Here is a 25083-nt window from a genome sequence, read left to right as displayed (position 1 = left end):
AATTTAAAATGAAGTCTTCCCTAACTTCGCTGTATAGTAACAATAAGTCGTTGAACGATGCTGTGATTATGTAGTGATAATCTTTCCTTACTCGTCGTTTGATACAGGGAAGAAAGTTGAGAAAATCATCACCGAAGTCATAGTCCCCAGAATTATTGGATGGAAGAACCAGGATTTTTTTAGTCGATCTAAAAAAATGCTGTATCACAAGTGTAAAGGGAATGAAGCCGCGAACAAAGTATGGATCGGAAATAAGAGAAGACCAGTGCTTTGAGACGGATTTGAATCGATGAGCAGATCGACGAGGGAGTCGATAAAAAATCTCCAACAGCAGAGCATCAGGGAGTTTGTTGATCAATTCATGCAATGGCTCTGACGATTGGGTCGGATTTTCTTTTCTTCTTTTCCGATGTGGAACCAAAGGAAGGTTTTCTCTTGACATCAAGCGAGACATGGCAACGGCAAAAGCAGGAGCAGAGAACAGACGAACGTGTATGAGTATCTACCGTGCCCCTAGGGATTTGCTTTCTAATTTATAGACTGCCTTTCATGTCCGAGTCCTTGTAGATTTCTAATTGACGTGGGCGAAATCCAAACCGTTTGTTTTTTAAATTCACAAGATCGAGTTATTCAGTTTTATGTATGGGCGGTGTAAACAATATCGGAACATCCAATCTATTTTATTTATACCAAGTTAGCAAGTTAGCTTGATTTAGACCTTCAATTTTTCTTTTTCTTTTTTCTGCGAACAATTAACACAATTTTGTGATAAACTAACTTTTAGATTCTATTTGTGATTTTTAAAAGTATTATGAAAAACTGAGTATATTTATAGTCTGTTTAGATACCGCTTATTTTGCTAAAATTAAAAACTTATTACTGAAAGTATTGTAAATAAAGGTAAAAATTAATTGAAATAGTACAAAAAAGTGTAGTGAAGCGTATAAATAGTAGTAAAAATAAGCTGAATAGTGAAATAATTTTAATTTTTCATTACTTCCCAAATGCATGCTTAGTTAGGAATTACAAGAAGTGCAAATATTATGTGAGAATTTGATAGGAAACTGGTTTGTAAGTTCGTACATATGTATGCGTGTTAAAATTTTACCAAATTTATATATAATATATATAATTTTTATATATTTGAAAATATGAAATATTTACGTCTAAAATAAATAGTATAAATTTATTTGAAACAAATTGGAAAAAAAATCATTTAAATTGTTATCCAAGAAATTCTCAATTTTAGTTTACCCAACCACTATATTTGTATAATAATAATAGTGATATAAGAATTAAAAATATATTGATAGCAAATGTTAATAGTTTTCTGTTGTGGTGGAGTTTAGTTTACGTTAATTTAGATTTGCTAGATGAGAAGCCTAAGTCCAACATAAATATAAATATCATATCTGTTATTTTTTTATTCTTTAATTTTCCCCAATGCCCATTGCCAATAATCACGTTAATACCTTATCAAAGTCGAACCAAACCTTTCTTTTTCCATTTGTTTTTACTCTTTAGCTTTTGCACTAATAATTCACTTGGCACAAAAAAACAAAAAAAAAAAAAATATATATATATATATATATTGTAAGGACACGATTCGTAACGAACCGTAACAGTGTTGGGTTCGCACATAAAAAAGGCCTAAACAATATCATTTGTAGAGCGTGGGTTTGAAAGGTTAGGCCTTGGTCACCAGGCGGTGGGTTTTTCGTGGAGTTCATACATGGTTAAGTTGTCTTCACCCCTGAAGTCTTTCTCCTGGAGATGGGCTGGGAGGCTTTGGTTTTTGGCCATTTTTCCCCCAACCCCTTTTTTAGATTACTTACTTTTTCTTTTATACTCGCCTGCGTTCACTGTCCTTCGTCCACATGTAGGGTCAACCTTTCCAAGACTGATACTTGTCCCATCAGCCCATACCCAAAGTCGTTGGGGGTGGTTGTAAAAGCCGAAGAATACGGCTCTGTTAGGTGCAGAGTATTGAATGACAGTAAGGGCAGCTTTCCCTGGATATTTTAGATTTTCTTTCAAGCTTAGTCCTATACCGTTTTTGCCCCTCTTTCCGGTGGGACTCTGGGTCTGCCGAGGACTGAACTATCCTCGGCTATATCCCAAGACTATCTTGTGCTTTATATTATCGAGCTTGGGCCATAGCCCTCCTCGGCTTGGGCCTTTGGACTCCCCACGGGTAAATGGGCCTGGCCCATAAATTATTTGGGCCCCACAATAGCCCCTCAAAACCCTGCTGTCCGACCTCTTGGTTGGAAAGGGGGGTTTTGGTAATACCGAGCCTTTATTATGGCTCATTTAATTCAGCCTTTCATTGATGTTGGCGGTTCTCCACCTGCCCAGAAAATGTACCGGTCTACGAGATGTTCCTCTTAATTTATTCACGACGCGCTCATGCCGTTTGGCTATCCAAAACGTGTCTTTAATAGTTTCCCTTTACGAGACCTTTCAGATTTAATGGTTATTGATGGTGTGGGGAAACGGAACAGGCATATTCTTGTTTGCAGATTTCCTTGGAGATCTGAACATATTAAGTACCTTCCGCTTCGTCCCTCATATAAAAAGGAAAGGCGAGAGTTTTTTCTCCCATACACGAACCCCTTTAACCCCCCCAAAATCTGAAATCCTTAGACTCCTCCCAGAGTTTACTTTTACCCTCTGGTTATACCTTAAATTGTGATACGTTCAACATAGTAATAAGCAATGAAGGAACCATACCCCTCCCAAAAACACCATGTTCTAATAAAGCTCAAAATGGCTCGGTCAGGGCAAGGATGGCGGAGACTCAAGATTTGTCCCACTTTTCTTTCAGCCAAAATCCGAAACAGGGACTCGTCACGTCAAACTTTCGGCGTGACTGAGCCGAGGACACCCATAATCAGTACCACCCGCTCTCTCATGAGCATATCTAACATGGCACCAGTGTGTTAGGAGTCAAGACTGAGGCAGGGACTAAGTGCCCCTGCTTCTTCCTCTCTTCGTTCACTGGTGCCTCCTTTTGCCTCTCTTTCTTCTTCTTTCCATCACTAGATCCATCCTGGTGCTTTTCCTTCTCCCTCTTTTACTCCTTTTTCTTTCTTTTCATCTCTTCCCTCTTCTTCTCCTCCTTCTTTTCATTCATCTCCTTTATCTTCTTCATTCATCTCCTCCATCTTCTTCTGAAGAAGGTCCTTCTCTTAATATGGACGCTACTGAGGCAAAGTTTGGAAGGACTTCGGAGACGAGTTTAAAAAGATGTCTGATTGTTTATTTATCTGTATTGCTGTTTTTTTTTTACTGTTTTGGCAATCCACCTTTTGTATAGGCTTGTTTAAGCCCCTCTTTGTACGTTGTAATACATCTTTATATTAATAAAAATTCTTATCACTTTACATCACATGTTCTATCTCTATACTTCCGAAATGATAACGCAATGAATAGACATACAATCTTGTGAATTCTTTTTATTTTTAAACCGTGACCGACGTCTAGGACCAAAGTCCCAGTTAACAAAAAGATCTAGCTCTGTATTTATAAAAACAGTCCGGCTTAATAATACTGAATTGAACAAGTGATACTTAGGGCTGAAACTCCTATTAGGCAGGAAAAGAAAGGACATTATGATGAGCTTACTGAGTCGGCCTGACACAATACCGCCGACCTTAGAGTACAATACTTGGGGCCATAATCCCTTATCAAAGAGAAAGGCGCTATTATGAATTTGCGAGTGCTTTTCGGCACAATAATATAGCATTTGAATCAATGACCCCTAGGGTCAAAATACTTGCTAAGAAAAAGATATCACCATAACTTTAATAGAGTTGTTTGGCACAACAATGCCGACCTGTGAAAAACGATACTTACCCCAAAACTAGCTGAGATAATATCTGAATACTCGATGCGGTGCAGGAAGTAACCATCCGAAGACATATCACCCGCAAAATGAACAGCCCCCTAGGTTGCTGAATAGTGGGGCGTTTTCACCGTCTTCTTAACACTCTTATTGGCATTAACCTTTTACAGTATTTGAGCCGAGGATTAAGTAACTTAGAATTTTTATTAAGTAGCCAACCTTACGAAACTCAATCTTTTTCTCATCTAAGTAGTTGGTTTCCCCATAGGTTTGAGTCCAAGGACCATACAATACCTTGGTTCTGTCCAAAACTCAGTTTTCCCATCCAAGTAGTTGGTTTCCCCATAGGTTTGAGTCCGATGACCATACAATACCTTGGTTCTGTCCAAAACTCAGTTTTCCCATCCAAGTAGTTGGTTTCCCCATAGGTTTGAGTCCGAGGACCATACAATACCTTGGTTCTGTCCAAAAACTCAGTTTTCTCATCCAAGTAGTTGGTTTCCCCATAGGTTTGAGTCCGAGGACCATACAATACCTTGGTTCTGTCCAAAACTCAGTTTTCCCATCCAAGTAGTTGGTTTCCCCATAGGTTTGAGTCCGAGGACCATACAATACCTTGGTTCTATCCAAAACTCAGTTTTCCCATCCAAGTAGTTGGTTTCCCCATAGGTTTGAGTCCGAGGACCATACAATACCTTGGTTCTGTCCAAACCTCAGTTTTTCTCGCAAACCAAGTAGTTGGTTTTCCCCATTAGGTTTGAGTTCCGAGGACCAATGACAATCTTGTTCTGTCCAACTCTCAAGTTTTTCTCAATCACCAAGTAGGTTGGTTTCCCCATAGGTTTGAGTCCGAGGACCAACAGATACACTTGGTTTCTATCCACTCAGTTTTCTACATCCAACTAGTTGGTTTCCCTATGATTTGGAGTCCGAGGACCATACAAATACCTGGTTCTGTCCAAAAAGTCAGTTTTCTCATCCAGTGTTGGTTTCCCATAGGTTTGAGTCCGAGGACATACAAGTACTTAGTTCTGTCCAAAACTCAGTTTTCTCATCCAAGTAGTTGGTTTCCCCATAGGTTTGAGTCCGAGGACCATACAATACCTTGGTTCTGTCCAAAACTCAGTTTTCTCATCCAAGTAGTTGGTTTCCCCATAGGTTTGAGTCCGAGGACCATACAATACCTTGGTTCTGTCCAAAACTCAGTTTTCTCATCCAAGTAGTTGGTTTCCCCATAGGTTTGAGTCCGAGGACCATACAATACCTTGGTTCTGTCCAAAACTCAGTTTTCTCATCCAAGTAGTTGGTTTCCCCATAGGTTTGAGTCCGAGGACCATACAATACCTTGGTTCTGTCCAAAACTCGGTTTTCTCATCCAAGTAGTTGGTTTCCCCATAGGTTTGAGTCCGAGGACAATACAATACCTTGGTTCTGTCCAAAACTCAGTTTTCCCATCCAAGTAGTTGGTTTCCCCATAGGTTTGAGTCCGAGGACCATACAATACCTTGGTTCTGTCCAAAACTCAGTTTTCTCATCCGAGTAGTTGGTTTCCCCACAGGTTTGAGTCCGAGGACCATATAATACCTTGGTTCTGTCCAAAACTCAGTTTTCTCATCCAAGTAGTTGGTTTCCCCATAGATTTGAGTCCAAGGACCATACAATACCTTGGTTCTGTCCACAACTCAGTTTTCTCTTTGCGTGGGACCTTGGCTTTAGGGGAGTTAGCTCCTCGGCCAAGCCCCTAGAATTATCCATGCGATTAACGCTACCAAGCGTAGCCCCTAGTCAAGAAGCATAGCCCCTAGCGGAACTTTACACTAAAATTCTATAATCAACAGTTAGAAATGGCAAAGGAACTCTCTCGATCCACTGCTTATGCCAACATACAAGCCTTTCCCACAGACGGCGCCAATTGTAAGGACACGATTCGTAACGAACCATAACAGTGTTGGGTTCGCACGTAAAAAAGGCCCAAACAATATCATTTGTAGAGCGTGGGTTTGAAAGGCTAGGCCTTGGTCACCAGGCGGTGGGTTTTTCGTGGTGTTCATACATGGTTAAGTTGTCTTCACCCCTGGAGTCTTTCTCCTGGAGATGGGCTGGGAGGCTCTGGTTTTTGGCCATTTTTCCCCCAGCCCCTTTTTTAGATTACTTACTTTTTCTTTTATACTCGCCTGCGTTCACTGTCCTTCGTCCACATGTAGGGTCAACCTTTCCAAGACTGATACTTGTCCCATCAGCCCATACCCAAAGTCGTTGTGGGTGGTTGTAAAAGCCGAAGAATACGGCTCTGTCAGGTGCAGAGTATCGAATGGCAGTAAGGGCAGCTTTTCCTGGATATTTTAGATTTTCTTTCAAGCTTAGTCCTATACCGTTATTGCCCTTCTTTCCGGTGGGACTCTGGGTCTGCCGAGGACTGAACTGTCCTCGGCTGTATCCCAAGACTATCTTGTACTTTATATTATCGAGCTTGGACCATAGCCCTCCTCGGCTTGGGCCTTTGGACTCCCCACGGGTAAATGGACCTAACCCATAAATTATTTGGGCCCCACATATATATATATATATATATATATATGGGACATATGGTGTAATACTAGACTCCAATTGAAAATCTAATTTAATTTTGGCATAAAAATTAAAAATTTTAGATAAGACACTTGATACTAAATTAGACTTAAATTTAAAATCTAATTGGATTTTCTCTCAACTATGTCTTTGTATATATAGCAACTAAGACTTCCAAACAAGCATTTGGAGGGGCTATTGTAAAATGCAATTATCACACTCATGTAAGATGTAAAAATTAATACTTAATTTATTAAAATAAATATTTTAACTTTTAGTGATGTTTTAAAATTATTATGAAGAATTGAGTATTAGATTTAACTAGCTTGTAACCCATGCATAGTTGCATATGCATGGATTCATTTGAAAATAAACACATTTTTTATCATAAAAATGTACTTAATAAATCGAATTATTAGAAAAAATAAACATAATCAGATGCAGGTTAAAACTCCTACCTAAGTTTAATACTATTTATAATCATTTTTATTCTAACTTTTAATAAGATAGAACATGCATGTGGTGTTTTTTGTTGAGTAGATATATGATTGGTTTGTTGGACTTTTAGTATTTTGCACTCATTAACTCACTTGGCACAAAAATTAAAAAACTTAAGTAGACATATTACACAAAATTAGCCCACAATTGAAATTTAATTAAATTTTCTCTTAGTTTTGGCTTAAAAAGAAGAAGAAAAAAAAATATATATATATAAAGAGAGAGAGAGAGAGAGAGATTGGGAATTACAAGGACTTCGAATGTTATAAGTTATAACTTATGAGAATTTCATACTTTTACAACATTGTCGTAAATAGGAAATATAGGCAGTTGAGACTGAATACCTTTACCCACTGCTAGTGCTTGAAATGCTACTCAATTCAGATAAAATAAAAATGCTACTAAGGATTTTTTTTTTTTTTAAATTTATCTTCATCTTTGTCTTCTCTCTCCTCTCAACTTCTCTTTCTCCTTTCTCAAACAAAACCGTCCCTCTCTTTAACATCACATAGTCCCTCACTTCACTTGTTGTCATGTCCTTTGGATTGGCAGTGGTTTTGTGGGTTTTGTTGGAGGATTTGGGTTTTTTGGATTTGAAATTTGTTGGAGGATATCAATGATTATGGTTATGGTTGGAGGCGGTCGATCTTGCTGTTGGTGGTTACGGGTTTGTTTGTTGTGAGTTAATATTATTCTAATATGTTGTATGAAAGGATAGAATATGAGATGTAGGATGTATTGTCAAATACTAAATATTTTTCAAATACAAAAAAATAAGGTTTGATCCTATTCATGGGATTCTAGACCTAAAAAATGGAAAAGGTTTATAGAGAAATCCTTCAAACTTCACTGATATGTTTTTATTGATTGTAAATTTTGAAAATCTAACTATTGGATTGTATGTTATTATTATATCTTCTATGCTTGTAAAATTTCAAGAATATCAAATATCAATAGATATATCATCTATCAAATATTTAAATTTCAATTTTTTGTAATATAAAATTATGCATAAAAATAAGTTTATTGATCGAATACTAAATAACATCTAATTTGGATGAAATTTGACATACGTGTTAAGAACATAAATTACATGAAATCCAATAATTAGATTTTCAAAATTAATATATAATAAAAAAATGGGGAAATTACAACTTATCCACTTGTGGTTTAGTTGAAATTTAAGTTAGCTACCTATGGTTTGAAATTTGACACTTTACTCAACTGAGATTTGCCGAAATTTAAGTTGCTTACCTGTGATTTGAAATCTCATGATGCAAGTGTTCTGTTGGATTTTTTTTTTATCTTATTTAATCTTGTATTTTTATATTTTTGTATTTTTGGAGGAGATAGACATAAAAGTAGAGTAAAATTACATATTTAACTATGTTTTTAACATAAATGCTTAGTATTCTCAAAAGAAAAAATAGTGGGTTAATCCCACATTGAAAAATGAGTGTGAGCTAAATAGGTTTAAAGTCTGTACTGTGTATCCAAGAGTTAGGCTCTTTTGGATATACACCACTATAAGTTTCTTTAAAAAATATTCTCTCTTCTTCCTCTATGTGTGTTAAAAATACTTAATATTTAAAAAAAAAAAATTATGATTCAATTTCAGCCAAATGTAAATTATAATTTACCCGGTTAAGTAGAATTTAAACGGTTTCTCTTTGCCCTAAAAAAAAAAGGGCCAAAATGTTAATCACTTTAGGTTGCCAGTTTGGGCCTTAAAGAAGCCCAACAACATTAGTTCGAGTAATTCCCAAATATGAACTAATTTCCAAATAAAGTAACCCTGCTTCATAAACGCAATGACCAGACCGAAAGAAAGTTCGGATTCGAATCCCACATACAGAGCACAGTACTGTGAGCCGTAGAGGGAAGAGTGTGACTCTCTCACGCACAAAACAACCTTCTCGTGCTCTCGTCGTTGTGAAAACCTCATTTCGAAATCTCGCTTCTCCCTCTACACCATTCATATCCTTCTAAACACTCTCAAAATTAGGGATTTTGTTGTTGCTCTGAAATCGTAGTTTTGAGTACACGATGATGACCATGAACCCGAGAGAAAACCTCGCGAGTCTAATAAACTCGGCAAAATCAGCCTCGGATATACCTTCGAAGCTCGAGCCATTGCGTCAATTGAAGCGCGATTTGATTCAACAACACGACCTTGCCTTGGTCTCCGAGTCCCTCTCTCTTCTCTCCGACCGGTTCGGTCCGGTTCGCAAGTTCGTCACCGAGTACGCTTTTCCTAAACCCTAGCCTCATTGTTTGAATATTTTCTCTACGATACTATAACTCATGCTTATTGTTGCTATTGGATAAGGCTTCGTTAATTTAATTTGTGTTTTGAGTGTTGTGTAATTGTTGTTTTTACTGGTATTGAACAATGTGTTGAAGCTTTGTGTGTGTGGTTTTTGTTGTGTTAAAAAAAATGTAGGATGATTGGTGAAATTGGATTGAAGCATTTTGAATTCTTACCGGAGATTGTACCGGTGTTGATTACGGTTTTGAGTGATGCTACGCCGGCTGTTGCTCGACAAGCCATCACTTGTGGTATCGAATTGTTTCGTTCGATTCTTCAAAAAGTTGCGATTCAGGTTTGTTTTTATTCTTGACGTGTAATTTGAGATGTTTGAATTCATTTATGCTGTTGTTGCAATTCAGATATTTGATATGACAATGCTACAATTTATATGACTAGCCATTTTCATAATTGATTGCTTCTAAACATGAGTGACTGACTAAATTTTATGCTCGCCGTCAACCTACTACAACCATCATCCCTTTTCCGGGCTTAGGAGTGGCTATTAACAAAATATATGACACTAAGTAAAGACATAGGCGGACTTATGATTGATTACTTACTTGAAATACAAAAGGTATTCATTAGGCATTTTCTAGGACTATTAATACCTTGTGCCAACCTTTTATGTGTTTTTTCTTATAATTTATGTTGTTTTGTACCTTTTTGGTCTTTTTTCGATTATGCTATGAAATGAGAAATTTGAAAGGACTTCAATTCCAATTAAACTTGGACTCCCAAGTATGAAACATTTGAAGATGCTAACCCTTCTGATTTCTACCAACAACCGATGAAGAAGGGCTTCTACAAATTAAAACTCTCTTTCTCTCTCTCTCTCTACACACACATATATATTTGGGACTATATTAAATTACTTAAACTACTTATGGCTGTCTTTGTGGACTCCTTTCGGCCATTAATATATATCTATGTGGAGCCATTCCTTTGTTAAATTCCCAGGAATGATGTTTTTGCCATCACTTCTATGCATGTATGTCTTCAACTTAAATGATATCTCTTAGTGTTTCCAATGGAGACGTCTAGGATTCGAACCCCCCTCTCCCTCTTAAAATGTACTAAAAAAATTTTGGGATTGCCAATAAGCTATTGCTCCATCAGCACTTTCTCCTCTCATATTAATGAGATGAAGGGTGAGGTCATGGGTTCAATATCCACTGAGTGCGTGCATAGCTTACCAATAATAAAAAAGGGATAAATGTTGCACATGGATGAACCATCTTATGATTTGATTATGGGCAAAATATTGGTCATAAGAATTGTTGGATATGGTGTATTTTACAGCTACATTTTTCTGGAACAACCTTTTACTACTTAGGTGCTTGTGTCTTTGATGTTCAGGGCCTATACTCAAGTGAGTTGGACAGTTCACTGAAGTCATCATGGTCATGGGTGTTAACACTCAAGGAAAATATATACTCAGTAGCTTTTCAGGTAAGCAATGATCTTATGATAACATCAAACTGGATATTGTGCATGTTTTGATTCATTGTAACGCAATGTTTGCCAGACAGGAAGTGGTGGGACGAGGTTGCTGGCATTGAAGTTTGTTGAGGCAGTCATTCTTCTTTACACACCTGATCCTAATGGCTCTTCAGAGCCCCCTCCTCTTGACGGTAATAAGATTTTGCTTTGCATTTCAGGCTCAGAAGGCTTGAAAGGCAAGGAAATGCCATTTAGATATGTGAATACAATAGAACTCAAACAACTTGCATTTGCTCATACAGCATGCTGACCTACTTTGTAGGAAAGTTTGCAAAATTCAACATTTCTTGGCTTCGTGGTGGTCATCCAATACTTAATGTTGGAGATTTGTCAATTGAGGCCAGTCAACGTTTGGGTTTATTGCTTGATCAACTCAGGTTTCCAACAGTGAAATCTCTTAGCAACTCAATGATCGTAGTGCTTATCAATAGGTACTTTGCTATTCTTGGTCATATGCTTTTTCATCCTTTATGCAAGAGTTTGCTAAATCAAGTTTGTTGTTAATTGAGACAACTGGATTTCTAAGTGCCCACTCTCTCTGGGTTGATACTTAAAAATGGCATTGAGTGTTTGAGTTTTCAATTTTATTTTCTAAGAAATGTATAAACAATAAAAAAATCCAAAGGCAGAAAATATCCTTTTTCACTTGTACCTAATTTTAAATTACTATTTTGAATGAAATGTTCAAATAAAATAGCCAAGAGCCTTGTAGCTCAAATGCTGTCTCCTGATATTCCAATGGAAACGTTTAGGGTTCAAATACCCCCTCTCCAATTGTAACTATCAATTTTTTTATTTTTTATTTGAAAGTTATATAAATGAAAAATAGTCGTCAAGACATTCAATAATCCCCCCTATAAAGGTTATATTTCTTGTAGAAGACACACGGTGTGTATGTTTTCCACCCCAGGAGAGAGAGAGAGAGGGGGGGGGGGCTTTTCCTATTCCTTGTCTTGCTTAGTTACTAGGAAGCATGGGTGAGGTGGGGCGACTCAGTAATTTTTGAAAAAGTGGTGTGCGGGTGCAGCTGGATATGTTTATTAAAAAATTATTAAATATATTTTTATTTATATTTTCTATATATTGCTAAGCATATTTTTTTCATATAATGGTAAACATATACCAATTTAAGAGCAATTGTAGATATGGAACCTTTGGGATCAATTTAATATTTATAGCCAATATTTAGGGGGTAAATTTTGCAAAATAATATTATTTTTTAATGATAAGTAATTATTTAAATTGATACAATTACCAAATTATTTGGGAACTTTTAAAAAAAATAAACAAATAAGACGTGGAAAGGGAACGAAAAGGGAAAGAAAACACTAGAGTCAAACAGTGCGTTTTGCCTTTTTTTTTTTTTTTTTTTTTTTTTTTTAATAATAAAAAAACACTTATTTCAGCCCAAATTGGACCAATTTGGGGCTGTTTCAGCCCATATCGGCCTGAATCTGCCCAAATTTGAAAATCGTTAAAAAAAAAAAGGATTTGCCTTAGATGCGGGTGCAGCTGCGTTGACGGCCGCACGGTGTGTCCGTGCATGTCGGACGCTGGTGCGGCACCCCTGGAGCTGCACCCATGCATCCCAGCTTAGTTACCAGGCTCTATTTGGACAGAGAACCATGGATATACCATTATAGGTAGACTTGGGTCTAAATAAGTGATGAAGAACATGATTATCCTATGTCATATTCATTTAGAAATGTGTGGTTTATATGGATATTCTTATCCAAGATTTCATGGTTTGTACTTTGTCTCTTGATTGCTAGTATCTTTTTATACAATCAGTTAGGTTATGCTACTGCAGTTTTTGCTTTATCATTCTTTATATTTTCTACATGTTTCTTACCAGCCTTTCAACAATCGCAAAGCAAAGGCCTGCATTTTATGGAAGGATTCTGCCTGTTTTACTTGGTTTGGATCCCTCGAGCTCTGTAGTCAATGGAATGCGTGTTTCCGCAGCAAAGCATGCCCTAAAAAATGCCTTCCTCACCTGCTTGAAATGTACACACCCGGGTGCTGCACCGGTAATCTTTTTTATAATGCACTCATACTTGATGATGTTCTTAAGATACTGTCCTTACTATCCATTTCCCTTGTTTTAAAAAACATGCTTGTGGTAGGACTAGATTTTAATTTTGCAAGTTTTGCAGCAAATGGGCTTTTAACTTTTTTCCCTGTTTATAGAGCAGTATGAGATTTATCAAAGTTTTCCAATATATGGTTACCTATTGTCGGATTTATTATAACTTTGAAAAGAACATTAATTGATGTTGATACACTGAGCTTTGCCTTGAGACAAGGAGAGGTGCTGATAAGGTTACTAGATTATGCCTTAAGGTTGCCCATGGCATGCATCACATTTATAAAACTTTTGAACTTATTGATTTCCTGTAATATAATTTTAATTTTAATTTTTTTCTGTTTTCTTTTCATTTTTGATTGATTGCTAAAATCTTTGATATTTGATATTTGATATTTGATATTTATTGATAATTACTTACGTGACTTTTTACGTGCCGTCCTATATGTATAAATACACATATAAGCATAACCCCACTGCCCATCCAGCCCCTCACTATGTGTGTGTGCGCGTATGTATGCACATATATATGTCTACTAAATGTGTATCAATAAATTGGTTGTTGATCTTAGACCTATTTTCTTATTTTTTAATATATAAAGATATAGTTATAAATGTCAACAAAGATTTTGAAACAAATTTAATCACTATTATCCTTTGTAGTCCTCTTGGGATTACACTCCCAAATTGATAATTTTATGCAATGAAGCCATATCTCCAGCTACTTAATGCCTTATTTGCCAATTGTTTCTTTGTAAGACAATTTCTTTTGGGTATATCGTATCTTTCATATAATCCTTTACCACTATCTATAGGCTTGTTATGTCCTGGTTATAATTGTTTATGTTCCTTAACTAAGCCCTAATCCCAACTAAGTTAGTTAATTGTTTATGTCCCTTGGTTTTCAAAGTTTACTGTTTATGTTTTGGTTTTTGTTGTGTGGTAGTGTTATTCTTGTTGTCGTTTTTGTTTTCATGGGGTATATGGTGCTGTGATCATGCTCCTCAACTCAATTTATCTTCTGTCTTTCTTCCTTAGTTATTCAATAATTGCTGCAGGACTCTCAACTGATAATGGGTTTATCTTGGAGATTGATGAATAGATCAGCAGAGTCTAATTGTTTAAGATACTTTATTTCTTTTAGCTTGTATTTTATTAGATGAAGTTTCTGTGGTGTGTCAGTAATTCACTTATACATCCAATGGACAGTGCCTTGAACATAGCGTCAACACATTACTCCTCCCTAAGTAATTGCAGTATTATTGTTATCTGTTGAACTCTCGTACTGTGGGTTTGTCATCTGTTTGAAATGTGCAGTTTCTATGTAGAATTTTTGCTTTGTTACACAGAACTGATTACTAAGGGAGTTTTTGGTTTCTGCAGTGGCGGGATCGGTTGATTGGTGCCTTGAGGGATATGGAAGCTGGAGGGTTGACTGACCAAACTATTCCGGAAGTGTGCAAGATTAATGGAAGTCTAGGGGAAGGGAAAGAAGATTCACCAGTTATTAAGGTACTTCTCTACTTTCCTTCCCATTCTATTCAGAGGTACGTATGGATAGATTCACATTTCCCTTGATGTTGTTGATAACGTTTTACACATTTTATAGGAAGAGAAACCCACAATTAAATCATGTGATGTTGTGGATGTTAATTTGGGGAGCAAAAGAGCTGGAGTACCAGACAGCAGTGATCTGGCTGAAGATGAAAATGTGCCTGGAAAGCGTGTCAGACCAACACCTAGTGCCTCAGAGGAATTGACTAGAGAGTCGGATAAGAATAACATGATGTCTCATGATGACATTTCTTCAATTGGACCAACCACTTCCAGAGGAGATGGTGATAATGGACCTGTGCAGCAACTTGTAGCTATGTTTGGCGCCTTGGTTGCACAAGGTGAAAAAGCTGTTGGTTCTTTAGAGATTCTTATCTCAAGCATCTCTGCTGACTTGTTAGCAGAGGTAGTGATGGCTAATATGCGACACCTTCCTCCCAATCATTCCAAAGGTGATGGAGGTGAAGAGTTGCTGCTAAACATGACCATAGTTGGTAGTGATTCTAAAGCTAAATATCCTCCATCATTTATAGCAGATGTTCTATCACTTTCTAGTACTTTCCCACCAATAGCTTCACTGTTAAATGCTCACCGGTCAGAGTCCAATGATATAGTGGTACGATTTTTTCTTATAATTTTGATTCTGAGAGCTTCACATGCTTTCTTTTTTGTCTCCAATAATGTCAAAGACTAATGATTTCATGTGCTTCATTGTATTTCTTTTTACTCTGTTTTTTTATTAAGTTTTGTTTGGTTTTCACTCTTGCCATGCTAAAACTTTTATATTGATGAAACGGCAGAAACCTTGTGATGAGAAAGAAGATGTTGTGGCTGAAGCTGATAGTGTTCTTGCATGTGATGGCTTGGACCATGGATCGGAAAATGCATTGTTGCCCACTGATTTACCAGCTTCCTCTTTTGTTTCATCTGGAATGGAGAAAGGCTGCTTTCCTATTTCATCTGATATTCATGATGTGGGGGATCTAGAGAGTGAGATACCTGGCCTGGATTCTTCTGCTCATGCTGATGGATTGTCAGAGACGCTTGTTACATCCTCCATGGCCTCCACTGACTTAGAAGAAGCCAGTCAAGATCAAGTTACAAGTTTGGGTCAGTCAACACTGAAGTTACTTCCATCTATGTCAACAGAGAAGTCTGAGGAGCTCAGCCCAAAAGCAGCTGTTACAGATGTCAGCAGCCTGGTCTCATCAACAGCAACTTCTGCTGGATTGTCTTGTAATTTTGTCTTGCCCAAGATGTCAGCGCCTGTTGTTTACCTTGATGATGAACAGAAGGATTATTTGCAAAAAATGGCTTTCATCCGTATTGTTGAGGCATATAGGCAAGTTGCAGTCGCTGGAGGTTCACAAGTTCGCTTTTCACTGCTTGCATATTTAGGGGTTGAGGTAAAATTTCTAGTTTCTGAAATATGTTAATATCATTTGTACTGTTTGTAATTGAAAGGGGCTGTTTTATTATGTAATATATGTATATATAAAAAGTTCTTTGATACAAAATTGTTTTATGGCCTCATACCATTCCATTTTATATACAAACATTTCTTTATTAGTTTGTTTATGTATTTGAATTTCTTTTGCAGTTTCCCTCAGAGTTAGACCCATGGAAGCTTTTACAAAAGCATATCTTGGAAGATTATATGGGTCATGAGGTATGCAAATTTTTCGAGTTTTGTTTACTACTTGTTTATAAGAAAGGACTTGTCAATTAGGGAATTAACAAAGAGTATGACTTCAGATAGAATATAATAGAGGAAAAAAATACATGTGGCCCCATAACTAATCGACAATATGTTGAGGATCCATGGCCGATCCCTAAAAAAATTTGGGACTAAGGCTTTGTTGTTGTTGTTGTTGTTGTTTTCTACTTGTTTATAGCTTCTTACGCACATGTGCTGCTGGGAACTTTAAGATAATTTTTATGTTTGAAAAGCAGACAAATTTGACATCTGGAGTCTGGACACATCTGTGTGTGTATGTGAGCTTCAGGATTTAAACTTTTCCATTTTGTACTACTTGGTGGCCATCACAATGTCTTGTCTTTTAGGTTTGTGTTGGAATTTATTAGTTAATAAAAAAGGTCATTGTGGTATTTTGGGTACTCATAGCAGCACACTTGTTGGCTAAAGCATTCTCAATACTTGATGGTTTCAAGGTGTGACTAGAAGTATAAGGTGGACCACTGTTTCTGCAAACCAACTTATGTCTAATGTAATATGTTTCTATGAATGAAAAGCACTTATTATCTTTTTGATAAAATCCAAAATCGAATACATACCAACTGACAGTCACTACTGGATGTCTTCAGGGACACGAGTTGACCTTGCGTGTCCTCTACAGGTTATATGGCGAGCAAGCAGAAGATCGCGACTTCTTTTCTTCTACAACTGCAGCTTCTGAATATGAAAACTTCCTTCTTACTGTGGTGTGTGTCCAGTTGCGATATTAACTTCACTTGTCCTTCTCTAAGGTGTGACATTCAGCAATTTTCTTCATAGTGCAGGCAGAAACGCTTAGAGATTCTTTTCCACCTTCAGACAAATCATTAAGTAGATTGCTTGATGAAGCTCCTGATCTGCCCAAGTCAGTTTTAAAATTGTTAGAGGACATGTGTTCTCCTGGAAACTGTGATAAAGCTGAGGATTTACAGAGTGGGGATCGAGTAACTCAAGGTCTAAGTGCTGTGTGGAGATTGATTATGCTGAGGCCTTCTATTCGAGATGTCTGCTTGAAAGTTGCCTTACAGGTATTCTTCTCTTAACCACGAACTTCATGATATCTGTTTGTGTTGTTTCCCTACAGCATAGTGTCTACTCTTTGTTATTTCTACCTTTGTTCTGTTTGTTTTTGAAAATTGCATGTTTTCTTCTTATATTTGTCAGCCCTAACTCCAGGCACACTAAGTAAATAAACAAACATCCTTATTGACCTATGCTTGACTTTTATCTGATTTGTGGTTGAAATATTGAGTTTGTTGATTAATCTATCTGGTAAAATTCTCCATAAATATTTTGAAGATTTAACAATAATAAATTGCGACAAAATAAGCTAGTTGATCTTCTTCTTTTGGCATGGTCCGCATTTTCTGATATGAAGTTATTAGCTGTGAACTTTTGAATTCCAATCTTTGGATGCAATAATTCTTTAGCTTCATTCATTTTATCCTGTTTATAAATTCCTTATTCACTGTCTCTGCTTCTTATTATTTTTTGGTTAGTAGGAGCGTATTACTAATTAAGGAAATAAACTGAAATTTTCTCTTTTCCTTACTCTTAATTGACTTTGATTACTTTTTACCTTTGAAAGAGCGCGGTTCATCATTTGGAGGAAGTGCGTATGAAGGCAATACGACTGGTAATTAAAATATAACTTCTTATTGAAGTAACAAGTCAGTCTTTTTAACTGTGTCTTATCTTTCTGGGTCTATTTCATTTTACAGGTGGCAAACAAGCTTTATCCAATATCATCCATTGCTAAACAAATTGAAGATTTTGCAAAAGAAACATTGCTCTCTGTAATAAGTGGTGATGCAACAGAAAGAATGGATACTGAAGGATCAGTCACTGAAATGCAGAAGGTATTGGTTTTTTGCTTTGCTGACATGGAGTTCCACATGAGGCCAATCCAAATATACATTTTTATAACTGCGTAGCTATAATTTAATTACATTTGTTTTGCAGGATTCTCATCTAGAAAAACCTGTGGATGAACATCCCTCAGTGAGTGTGAACAGTAAAGATATTTCTTCTGATACTCATCAATCGAGCACATGTCAGAGTGTGTCCTCCCTTTCAGTCTCCGAGGTCCAGCGGTGCATGTCACTGTATTTTGCCTTATGTACCAAGGTGTTACTTTATTTTAATTTAGACCCTTCTTTATTCCTAGTGTTTACCCTTTTTAAGTATATTAACATTTTAATTGTATCTCATTGACAGAAGCACTCCCTTTTCCGCCAAATATTTATTATCTATAAAAGCACATCAAAGACAGTTAAACAGGTTTGATTAGGAACCTAATTAAACTTGTTTGTCAATTCTTGTTGTTCCGGCTATAAGCTTTTGCTTCTTATGCTGTATGATGCAGGCAGTTCATCGCCAGATCCCAATACTCGTCCGTACTATGGGCTCGTCGTCGGATCTTCTTGAAATCATTTCAGATCCTCCAAGTGGAAGCAAGAACCTCCTAATGCAGGTTTTGCTAATCAACTATATTACTTGACTGTCACCATGCAAAAGATGAAAAGTAACAATACCTCCTTTTTTTTAATAATTAATTTTCTGCATCAGGTTTTGCATACACTGACGGATGGGACGATTCCCTCTTCAGAACTACTTTTTACCATTAGGAAGTTATATGATTCCAAACTAAAGGTATATCTATTGTTTCCTTAACTGTGCAACAGAGGTGAAACTATTAGCTAATATATGTTCGCTTGTGGTTGATCGCAGGATATAGAGATTCTTATTCCAGTATTACCGTTCCTACCAAAGGATGAGGTTCTTTCCTTTTCTATTGTCTTGATATAATTGTGTCATCTGCTGTTAGAATTTAGCAAATAGCTGATAATGTTCTTTTTCAAGCTAGCATGGGTTTTCTTTCACTTTATTGTCTATAAATCATATCTTTCATCTTTCATCTAGCTTATGCCTAGCATATTCTGGATTACTATTAAGTTTCTTCTAAATATCTTATCGACTTTTATTTTTTATGCTTATATTGGTTATAGATTTTTGGTTGGTCTACTTTTTTTCCCTGAAAAATAAATAAGCGTCTTTTGTTAGGTTAAGCTGATATTTCCCAATGTTGTGAATCTTCCACTGGATAAGTTCCAAGCAGCACTTGCTCGCTTACTACAGGTATATATACATACATATATATATATATATATATATATTTTGCATCATTCTACTCTGTGCCATGTTCTCTGGTTTTTTTATTAGTTATTACATGCGCACCCCATGGGTCTTGAGCCTAAAAGCTCATTCTCCTCCTTACTCGTAGGTGGAGGAGGTGTTGTTTGAGCTAGAGCTCATTGGCAAGGTATTTTTTATTAGTAGTTACACATGCACCTTCATGAGTCTTGAAATCATAACCTTGCACAGTAGGGTGTGCATGGGTCAGGTTGGGTCAGGGGATTTTTTGACCCAATGGTGGGTTAAAAAAGAAAAATCCAACACAACCCATCACAAGGGTCCAATCCACATGGATTGGGTTGGGTCAGGTTGAACCCGTGGGTTTGACAATTTTTTTTGTTACTATTATTATTAAATTGAGCAGAAAAAATATATCCCATGTGCCACCTGAGTTGATAAATAAAATATACATGAATTAGTATTCCAACTCAGTTATAAACAAAATATATCCAATTGACTTGATAAACAAAATATACGTGAACTAGTATCCCAACTCAGTTATAAACGAATAGGAGAGGAGTGGGAGTGGGATGCGGTAGAGAGAGAAATAAGATTATTAGAGTTTGTGAGGTAATTAGGTTTTATGTAGGAAAAGCCAAAATAAGGGGGAAAAATTAAATAAAAAAATTATTAATTATATAATATATTTTTAAATATATATAATTTAAATTTTAAATATATAAGTGGGTTGAGTCGGGTTAAGCGGATTTGTGATTGTTGTGACCCAAATCCATCCCAATCCATTGTTAAAAAAAAATTCATAACCCAACCCAACCCAACCCAACCCGCCAACCCTAAAAACCGACCCGGTGGGTTGGGTTGGGTCGGGTTGGGTGCACACCCCCTTATCCCATTATTAAGGAGGAAGTGTTTAGCTAGAGCTCATTGGTAGGGTATTTGAAGTGCTGTGCCTTTCTAATTGCCATATTCTACAAGACTTTTATAGATAATATGTGCAGATTACTTCATGGCCTTACAATTGCCGCCCATGTCATTTTGTGATGGTAAACTTCCTTTATGGCCTGCCATTTGATCAGCTTATGAAAATGCAACCTAGCAATTGTTGATCACATATGATCCTTTTTGCATTTGGAGTTGAAGAGCAGGTGTTTGTATACTCATTCATCAGAGCTAATCAAAGCATTATATATATATATATATACACACACATTTTCTATGTCACCCGCTTGTTTTTATTTTGGGAGAGGCGGGGGGGGGGGGGGGGGGGGGGGGGGGGGGGGGGGGGGGGAGGGAGGTAAGCTTATCTTCTTTAGAGAATTATTTGCCCTGGTTCAAATTTCTTTGTAACCATTGTTTTTACTTCAGACATAACTGTTGAGTGATTTGTAACCAAGGATGCACGGACGCGGCTCCCAGGCCGGTGCACCCGCATCCGACGCGGGAGGGACGCCGCAGACCGCACGTCCGTCCCGCGTCGTGCCGCGTCGCGCCGCGTGGCGGATCCCGACTCGGGCCGACGCGGCCAAAATCAGCGCCGACGCGGCCCAAATTGGCTCCGACGCGGCCCAAATCGGGCCGACTCGGTCCGTATTGGCCTGTAACGGCCGAGTCAGGCCGAAATTCAAAAAAAAAAAAAAAAAAAGGTGCAAACACACCGTTTGACTTAAGGTCTTAACCTAAATAACCAGACCCCCCAGACCCTCACACTTCGTCCAAAACTCCTCTCTCACTCCGTCCCTCATCTCCCTTCTGCCTTCTCTGTGTGCTCCGTCCATAGTGAGTGCTGTGTGCACACTGCACTGCTTCAGCCTTTAGGTTATATTTAATTTATGAACATCATATTTTAGTTATTATCTACTATTGCTCTTAAATTTGGTATTTGTTTATATAATGTGAAAAAGTATGCTTAGCAATATATTAAACATGTATTGTAAAAATATTTTTAATAATTTTTTAATCGCCGAGTCCTGCCGCACCTGCACCCACCTTTTTCAAAAATTACCGAGTCCCGCACCCGCACCCGCACCCGCACCCGAGTCCCGAAACGCACCCGTGCTTCATAGTTTGTAACAAAAGGTGGCAGATTTATAGTTGGCTTCTCAAATGCATACCCCTACTGATGCAAGGAGCTTTAAATTCATTTAAGATTTTATTTTTCAATTTGAAACTGTTTTTGTTTTTGAATTTGGTTTTTTTTTTTTTTTTTTTTTTTTTTTTTTTTTTTTTTTTTTTAATGAGTGAATTTGGCTTTTTAATGTTGAGGGTTTCATGGAATGTAATTGGATATTTCCATATGTGTGTAATCTTTGAAACCCTATTTAGCTAATTCTCTTGTAACTTGTAAGCTTGAAGGACATTAGAAATTGAATAAGAATTTTATGAGTTGAGAATGTGTTTCTCCTTTGTTTGGTGCTGATACCAAACACACTTAGGTGCTGATGCATAAGTTTCATTTGCTTGGTGCTGATTCCAGGCAAGCCTCTAGGTGTTGGTTCTTAGGGTTTAGCTTTTCCTTTTGCTACATTTTCCCCTTCATTCCCCCATTTGATATTGTCTGGTTATATTTTTTTTAATCATTGATTGATAATTTAATAAAACATACACAGGGTTCATCTCATTCTGGTCCAGTGCTCACTCCAGCTGAAGTTTTGATTGCTATCCATGGGATTGATCCTGACAAAGATGAAATCCCCTTGAAGAAGGTATGCCTTCTTATTTGTTTTTTTATCCATTTGAAACCTTACCAAAAAGCACTAGTCCATAACTGATTATAAATATTTAATGAGCAGGTCACAGATGCATGCAATGCATGTTTTGAGCAGAGGCAAATATTCACCCAACAAGTACTTGCGAAGGTTTTGAATCAATTGGTCTGTATCATCAAGAACTCTACTTTTTTATCACCTATATTCCAATTATACGTATCTTAACTCACAGATGACCAAGGGTTGCCTTTGCAGGTTGAGCAGATTCCTCTCCCTTTATTGTTCATGCGGACAGTATTACAAGCTATAGGTGCTTTCCCAGCGCTGGTGAGAAATTAAGCAGCATGTTTCTCTTCTGCATTAATGCACGATTAAAAGTTTAGATTTCTCTGAGTCCACTCAATAGTTGTGTTTAGCTGATTGAACTGGCTGCTTTCCGTTTGATATGAGAGGAGAAAAAAGCTAATGAGCTCTAGCTCAATTGGCACCACCTTCCCTTGCAAGTGCTAGGTAGAGGGTGAGGTGGTGGGTTAATGATCCAGTGGATGCATGTGTAACTTACCAATTAAAAAATAATAAAAATCTGAGGGGAAAAAGGACAAGTGAGGGAGAGGGATTCCATTTTTTCTTTTTAAATAACTTTGTACCTTTTGGTTAACATGTTCATGGCTTATCTGTCATTTGCTTAATGACTTAAAATGATGCAGGTGGAATTTATAATGGAGATCCTATCTCGTCTTGTCAGCAAGGAGGTAACTATTTTCATGGTAAACTGATTGCTAGTCATTTAGTAATTCATACTTTGTCACTGATTAATGAGGCATTGCAGATTTGGAAATATCCAAAGTTGTGGGTAGGATTCTTGAAGTGTGCACTCTTGACAAAGCCTCAGTCATTTGGTGTATTGCTTAAGGTGCGGGTGTTCTGATTCTTCTTTTGTTTTCGGTAATATTTGCTGGTAACATTTTATCATGTTGGAAGTGCATGCTGCAGAAACTTACTATACCAGATCATAGGCCCTTTGAACTGTATCACTTTCCTTTTCTGCTCATTCCTTTTCATAAATCATGTTACAGTTATTAATTACATAATGATTCTGTCCCTCTTTCTACTGAATTGCTGTGTCCTTTGTTTTAGTGATTGGAATACCAAACTACTTTCCACACTGAAAATATAAATAAATACAAAGTTAGATGGTGTTTATCCATTGTAGTGAGATAAAGCATTAAAGGTGCATGGGGGATGGGGGATGGATGGACAATGCCATTACATGGGAATTATACTTGAGAAAAACATCTGCAGTATACCCACACTGAGATAAGATCCCCTCCCATTAAATCCTCCAATTCCTCTTAATTTTTATTTTGATGCAAGACATGTGGCATTTGAAAATCAAATGAAAGCCACGTCACACATCTGCCTAAAAATGGGAGGGAATTGGAGGGGATCCTTTCCCAACCTAGATATTATCAACTTCTACCATTCAAGATAGTATTAATTCTAAGTAAGGTGAATCATATACAAGAGCCACAAGAACGAAGATAAAAGAAAAACATGCTTAAGTTAATAAAGTGGAAACTCCCTCTGAGGTCAACTTCTCCGCATTCCATAAGTACTGTGGTTCAGGAGAGGGAAATAGTTTTAAAGCCAGAACCGCCCTTTACATATGACAGGATGGGATCCCAACATCATGTCATGGAACAAATTAATAGCCTCCAAACCTGCTGAATCCCATCCTAATAATGTTGTGAGATTTCTTTTAACTAAGTAAAATAACTTAAATCATTAAAGGAAGAAGCTCAAATGTAACTTATAAAAAAATAATAATAAAGGAAGAAACTCAAATATATATGGAGTGTATTAAAGCTACTTCAGTACTTCTAAAGAATTATAATGTTTATGTGGCGAGCTTTAGAAGCCAGATTTGTTGTTATCTTCTGTTGATCCTGTAAAGTGTCTTTCAGTTACCTCCAGCACAGCTAGAAAGCGCATTGACCAGAACTGCAGCTCTGAAAGCACCTCTGATTGCTCATGCTAGCCAACCAAACATCCGATCTTCACTTCCAAGGTTCATAAAAAAATTACATTTTCTTTTAGCTGTGTTCTTTTGCACGTGAAAATTTTAGTTTGCAACTGGGGCAAGGTAGAGGTGGGGGAAAGAGGTCAACTTTCTTCTTCATAGATTAGCTTCTTCTGCAGTACTCATTACAGGACTTTTGCTTTGGATGTGTGTTTTTCAGGTCTGTGTTGGTGGTTCTGGGACTTGCACCTGAATCTCAGACTTCAAATCTGGCACAAACTGGAGTAGCCCCAGATTCTCAGAATTCAAGTCAGGTTCAAACAAGTCAGGCTCAAACAAGTCAGGCTCAGACTGGAGATACAGGCAACTCGGATAAGGAGGTGCTGACAGAGAAATCTAAAGAATCATCTGGTGCTAGCTGACTTGATTAGAAAGTTGACTTTAACAAAGTTTGACCCTACATTTCTACCCTTTGGTATCCCTAGCTTAGCAATTGGATCACCAGGCTCCCAAAGGCAGGGCTTCTATGCTATCTCACTCTAGCTTAGTGGATTGGGGAAATGAGGCATTCGTATGTTGTATTGTTACCCTGGCACCAACATACAAGTGACAAAGGAATTACTATGTCCTCTTCAAAAACATCAACAAAGAGGGCATGAGGAGACATGTTAGACTGTACAATGTAAAAATTTGTGTAATTATTCATTTATATGATTATTACTTGTATGTATATTAAAATGGATCTCCTACCGTACTGAAAAGCTGTAGTCTTGGGGATGAACTCACTGGTGCAAGTATTAGTCAATGTATGTCATCTTATTAAGCTGTCAATTTGTTTTATACCATCTCTCTTTACATTTGTCATACCAAAATTAAATGCCTGCCAAGTATTCTTACTGGAAATGCCCAAGATTTAGGACGGGACTTTTCTGCTTTAAAGGATTTGAAAATAACTGTCAGAAGGCCAACTTTTTGCCCAAATTTGGGGCTCTCTGATTTTAGTGAAAACAGAACACAACATTAATCTTGAAATACTGAATAATTACTCTTAAGATGTGAACTTGTTTTGTTGCTCTACAGTTTCAAATGGACCCAAAATGATT

At 37.1% G+C, this 25083-nt stretch overlaps 1 protein-coding gene across 3 annotated transcripts; it reads left to right on the top strand.

Annotated features, from left to right (window-relative positions):
• Positions 1 to 8718: 8718 nt before the first annotated feature.
• Positions 8719 to 24820, top strand: LOC115952653 (symplekin). 3 transcript variants are annotated; one of them, XM_031069843.1, is made up of 27 exons: positions 8719 to 9156; positions 9357 to 9516; positions 10581 to 10673; positions 10750 to 10855; positions 10987 to 11155; positions 12580 to 12754; positions 14194 to 14322; positions 14420 to 14980; positions 15162 to 15770; positions 15965 to 16033; positions 16690 to 16806; positions 16885 to 17127; positions 17688 to 17735; positions 17821 to 17958; positions 18062 to 18226; positions 18317 to 18379; positions 18465 to 18572; positions 18668 to 18751; positions 18830 to 18877; positions 19163 to 19237; positions 21862 to 21957; positions 22045 to 22125; positions 22216 to 22287; positions 22668 to 22712; positions 22790 to 22873; positions 23925 to 24028; positions 24201 to 24820. In XM_031069843.1, the coding sequence occupies exons 1-27, from the start codon at positions 8960 to 8962 to the stop codon at positions 24400 to 24402; spliced, it is 4041 nt and encodes a 1346-aa protein (XP_030925703.1). In that variant the 5' UTR covers positions 8719 to 8959; the 3' UTR covers positions 24403 to 24820. The 3 variants fall into 3 exon arrangements, with proteins under 3 accessions (XP_030925703.1, XP_030925702.1, XP_030925701.1); XM_031069842.1 differs by lacking the exons at positions 8719 to 9156; positions 9357 to 9516; positions 10581 to 10673 and having other exon boundaries at positions 10771 to 10855; positions 10967 to 11155; positions 15165 to 15770; XM_031069841.1 differs by lacking the exons at positions 8719 to 9156; positions 9357 to 9516; positions 10581 to 10673 and having other exon boundaries at positions 10771 to 10855; positions 10967 to 11155.
• Positions 24821 to 25083: the final 263 nt, after the last annotated feature.

Source organism: Quercus lobata, chromosome 7 (genome assembly GCF_001633185.2).
Source record: "Quercus lobata isolate SW786 chromosome 7, ValleyOak3.0 Primary Assembly, whole genome shotgun sequence".
NCBI lineage: Eukaryota > Viridiplantae > Streptophyta > Magnoliopsida > Fagales > Fagaceae > Quercus > Quercus lobata.
The sequence above is the reverse complement of the archived record's forward strand: the minus strand, read 5'-3'. Positions and strand labels throughout refer to the sequence as shown.

Excerpts from the sequence above, each read along its gene's own strand:
- LOC115952653 (XM_031069843.1), top strand. The coding sequence starts at position 8,960 with ATGATGACCATGAACCCGAGAGAAAACCTCGCGAGTCTAATAAACTCG. Across the intron at positions 16,807-16,884 it reads AAAACTTCCTTCTTACTGTG|GCAGAAACGCTTAGAGATTC; the intron begins GTGTGTGTCCAG and ends TTCATAGTGCAG. Across the intron at positions 17,736-17,820 it reads GTATGAAGGCAATACGACTG|GTGGCAAACAAGCTTTATCC; the intron begins GTAATTAAAATA and ends TTCATTTTACAG.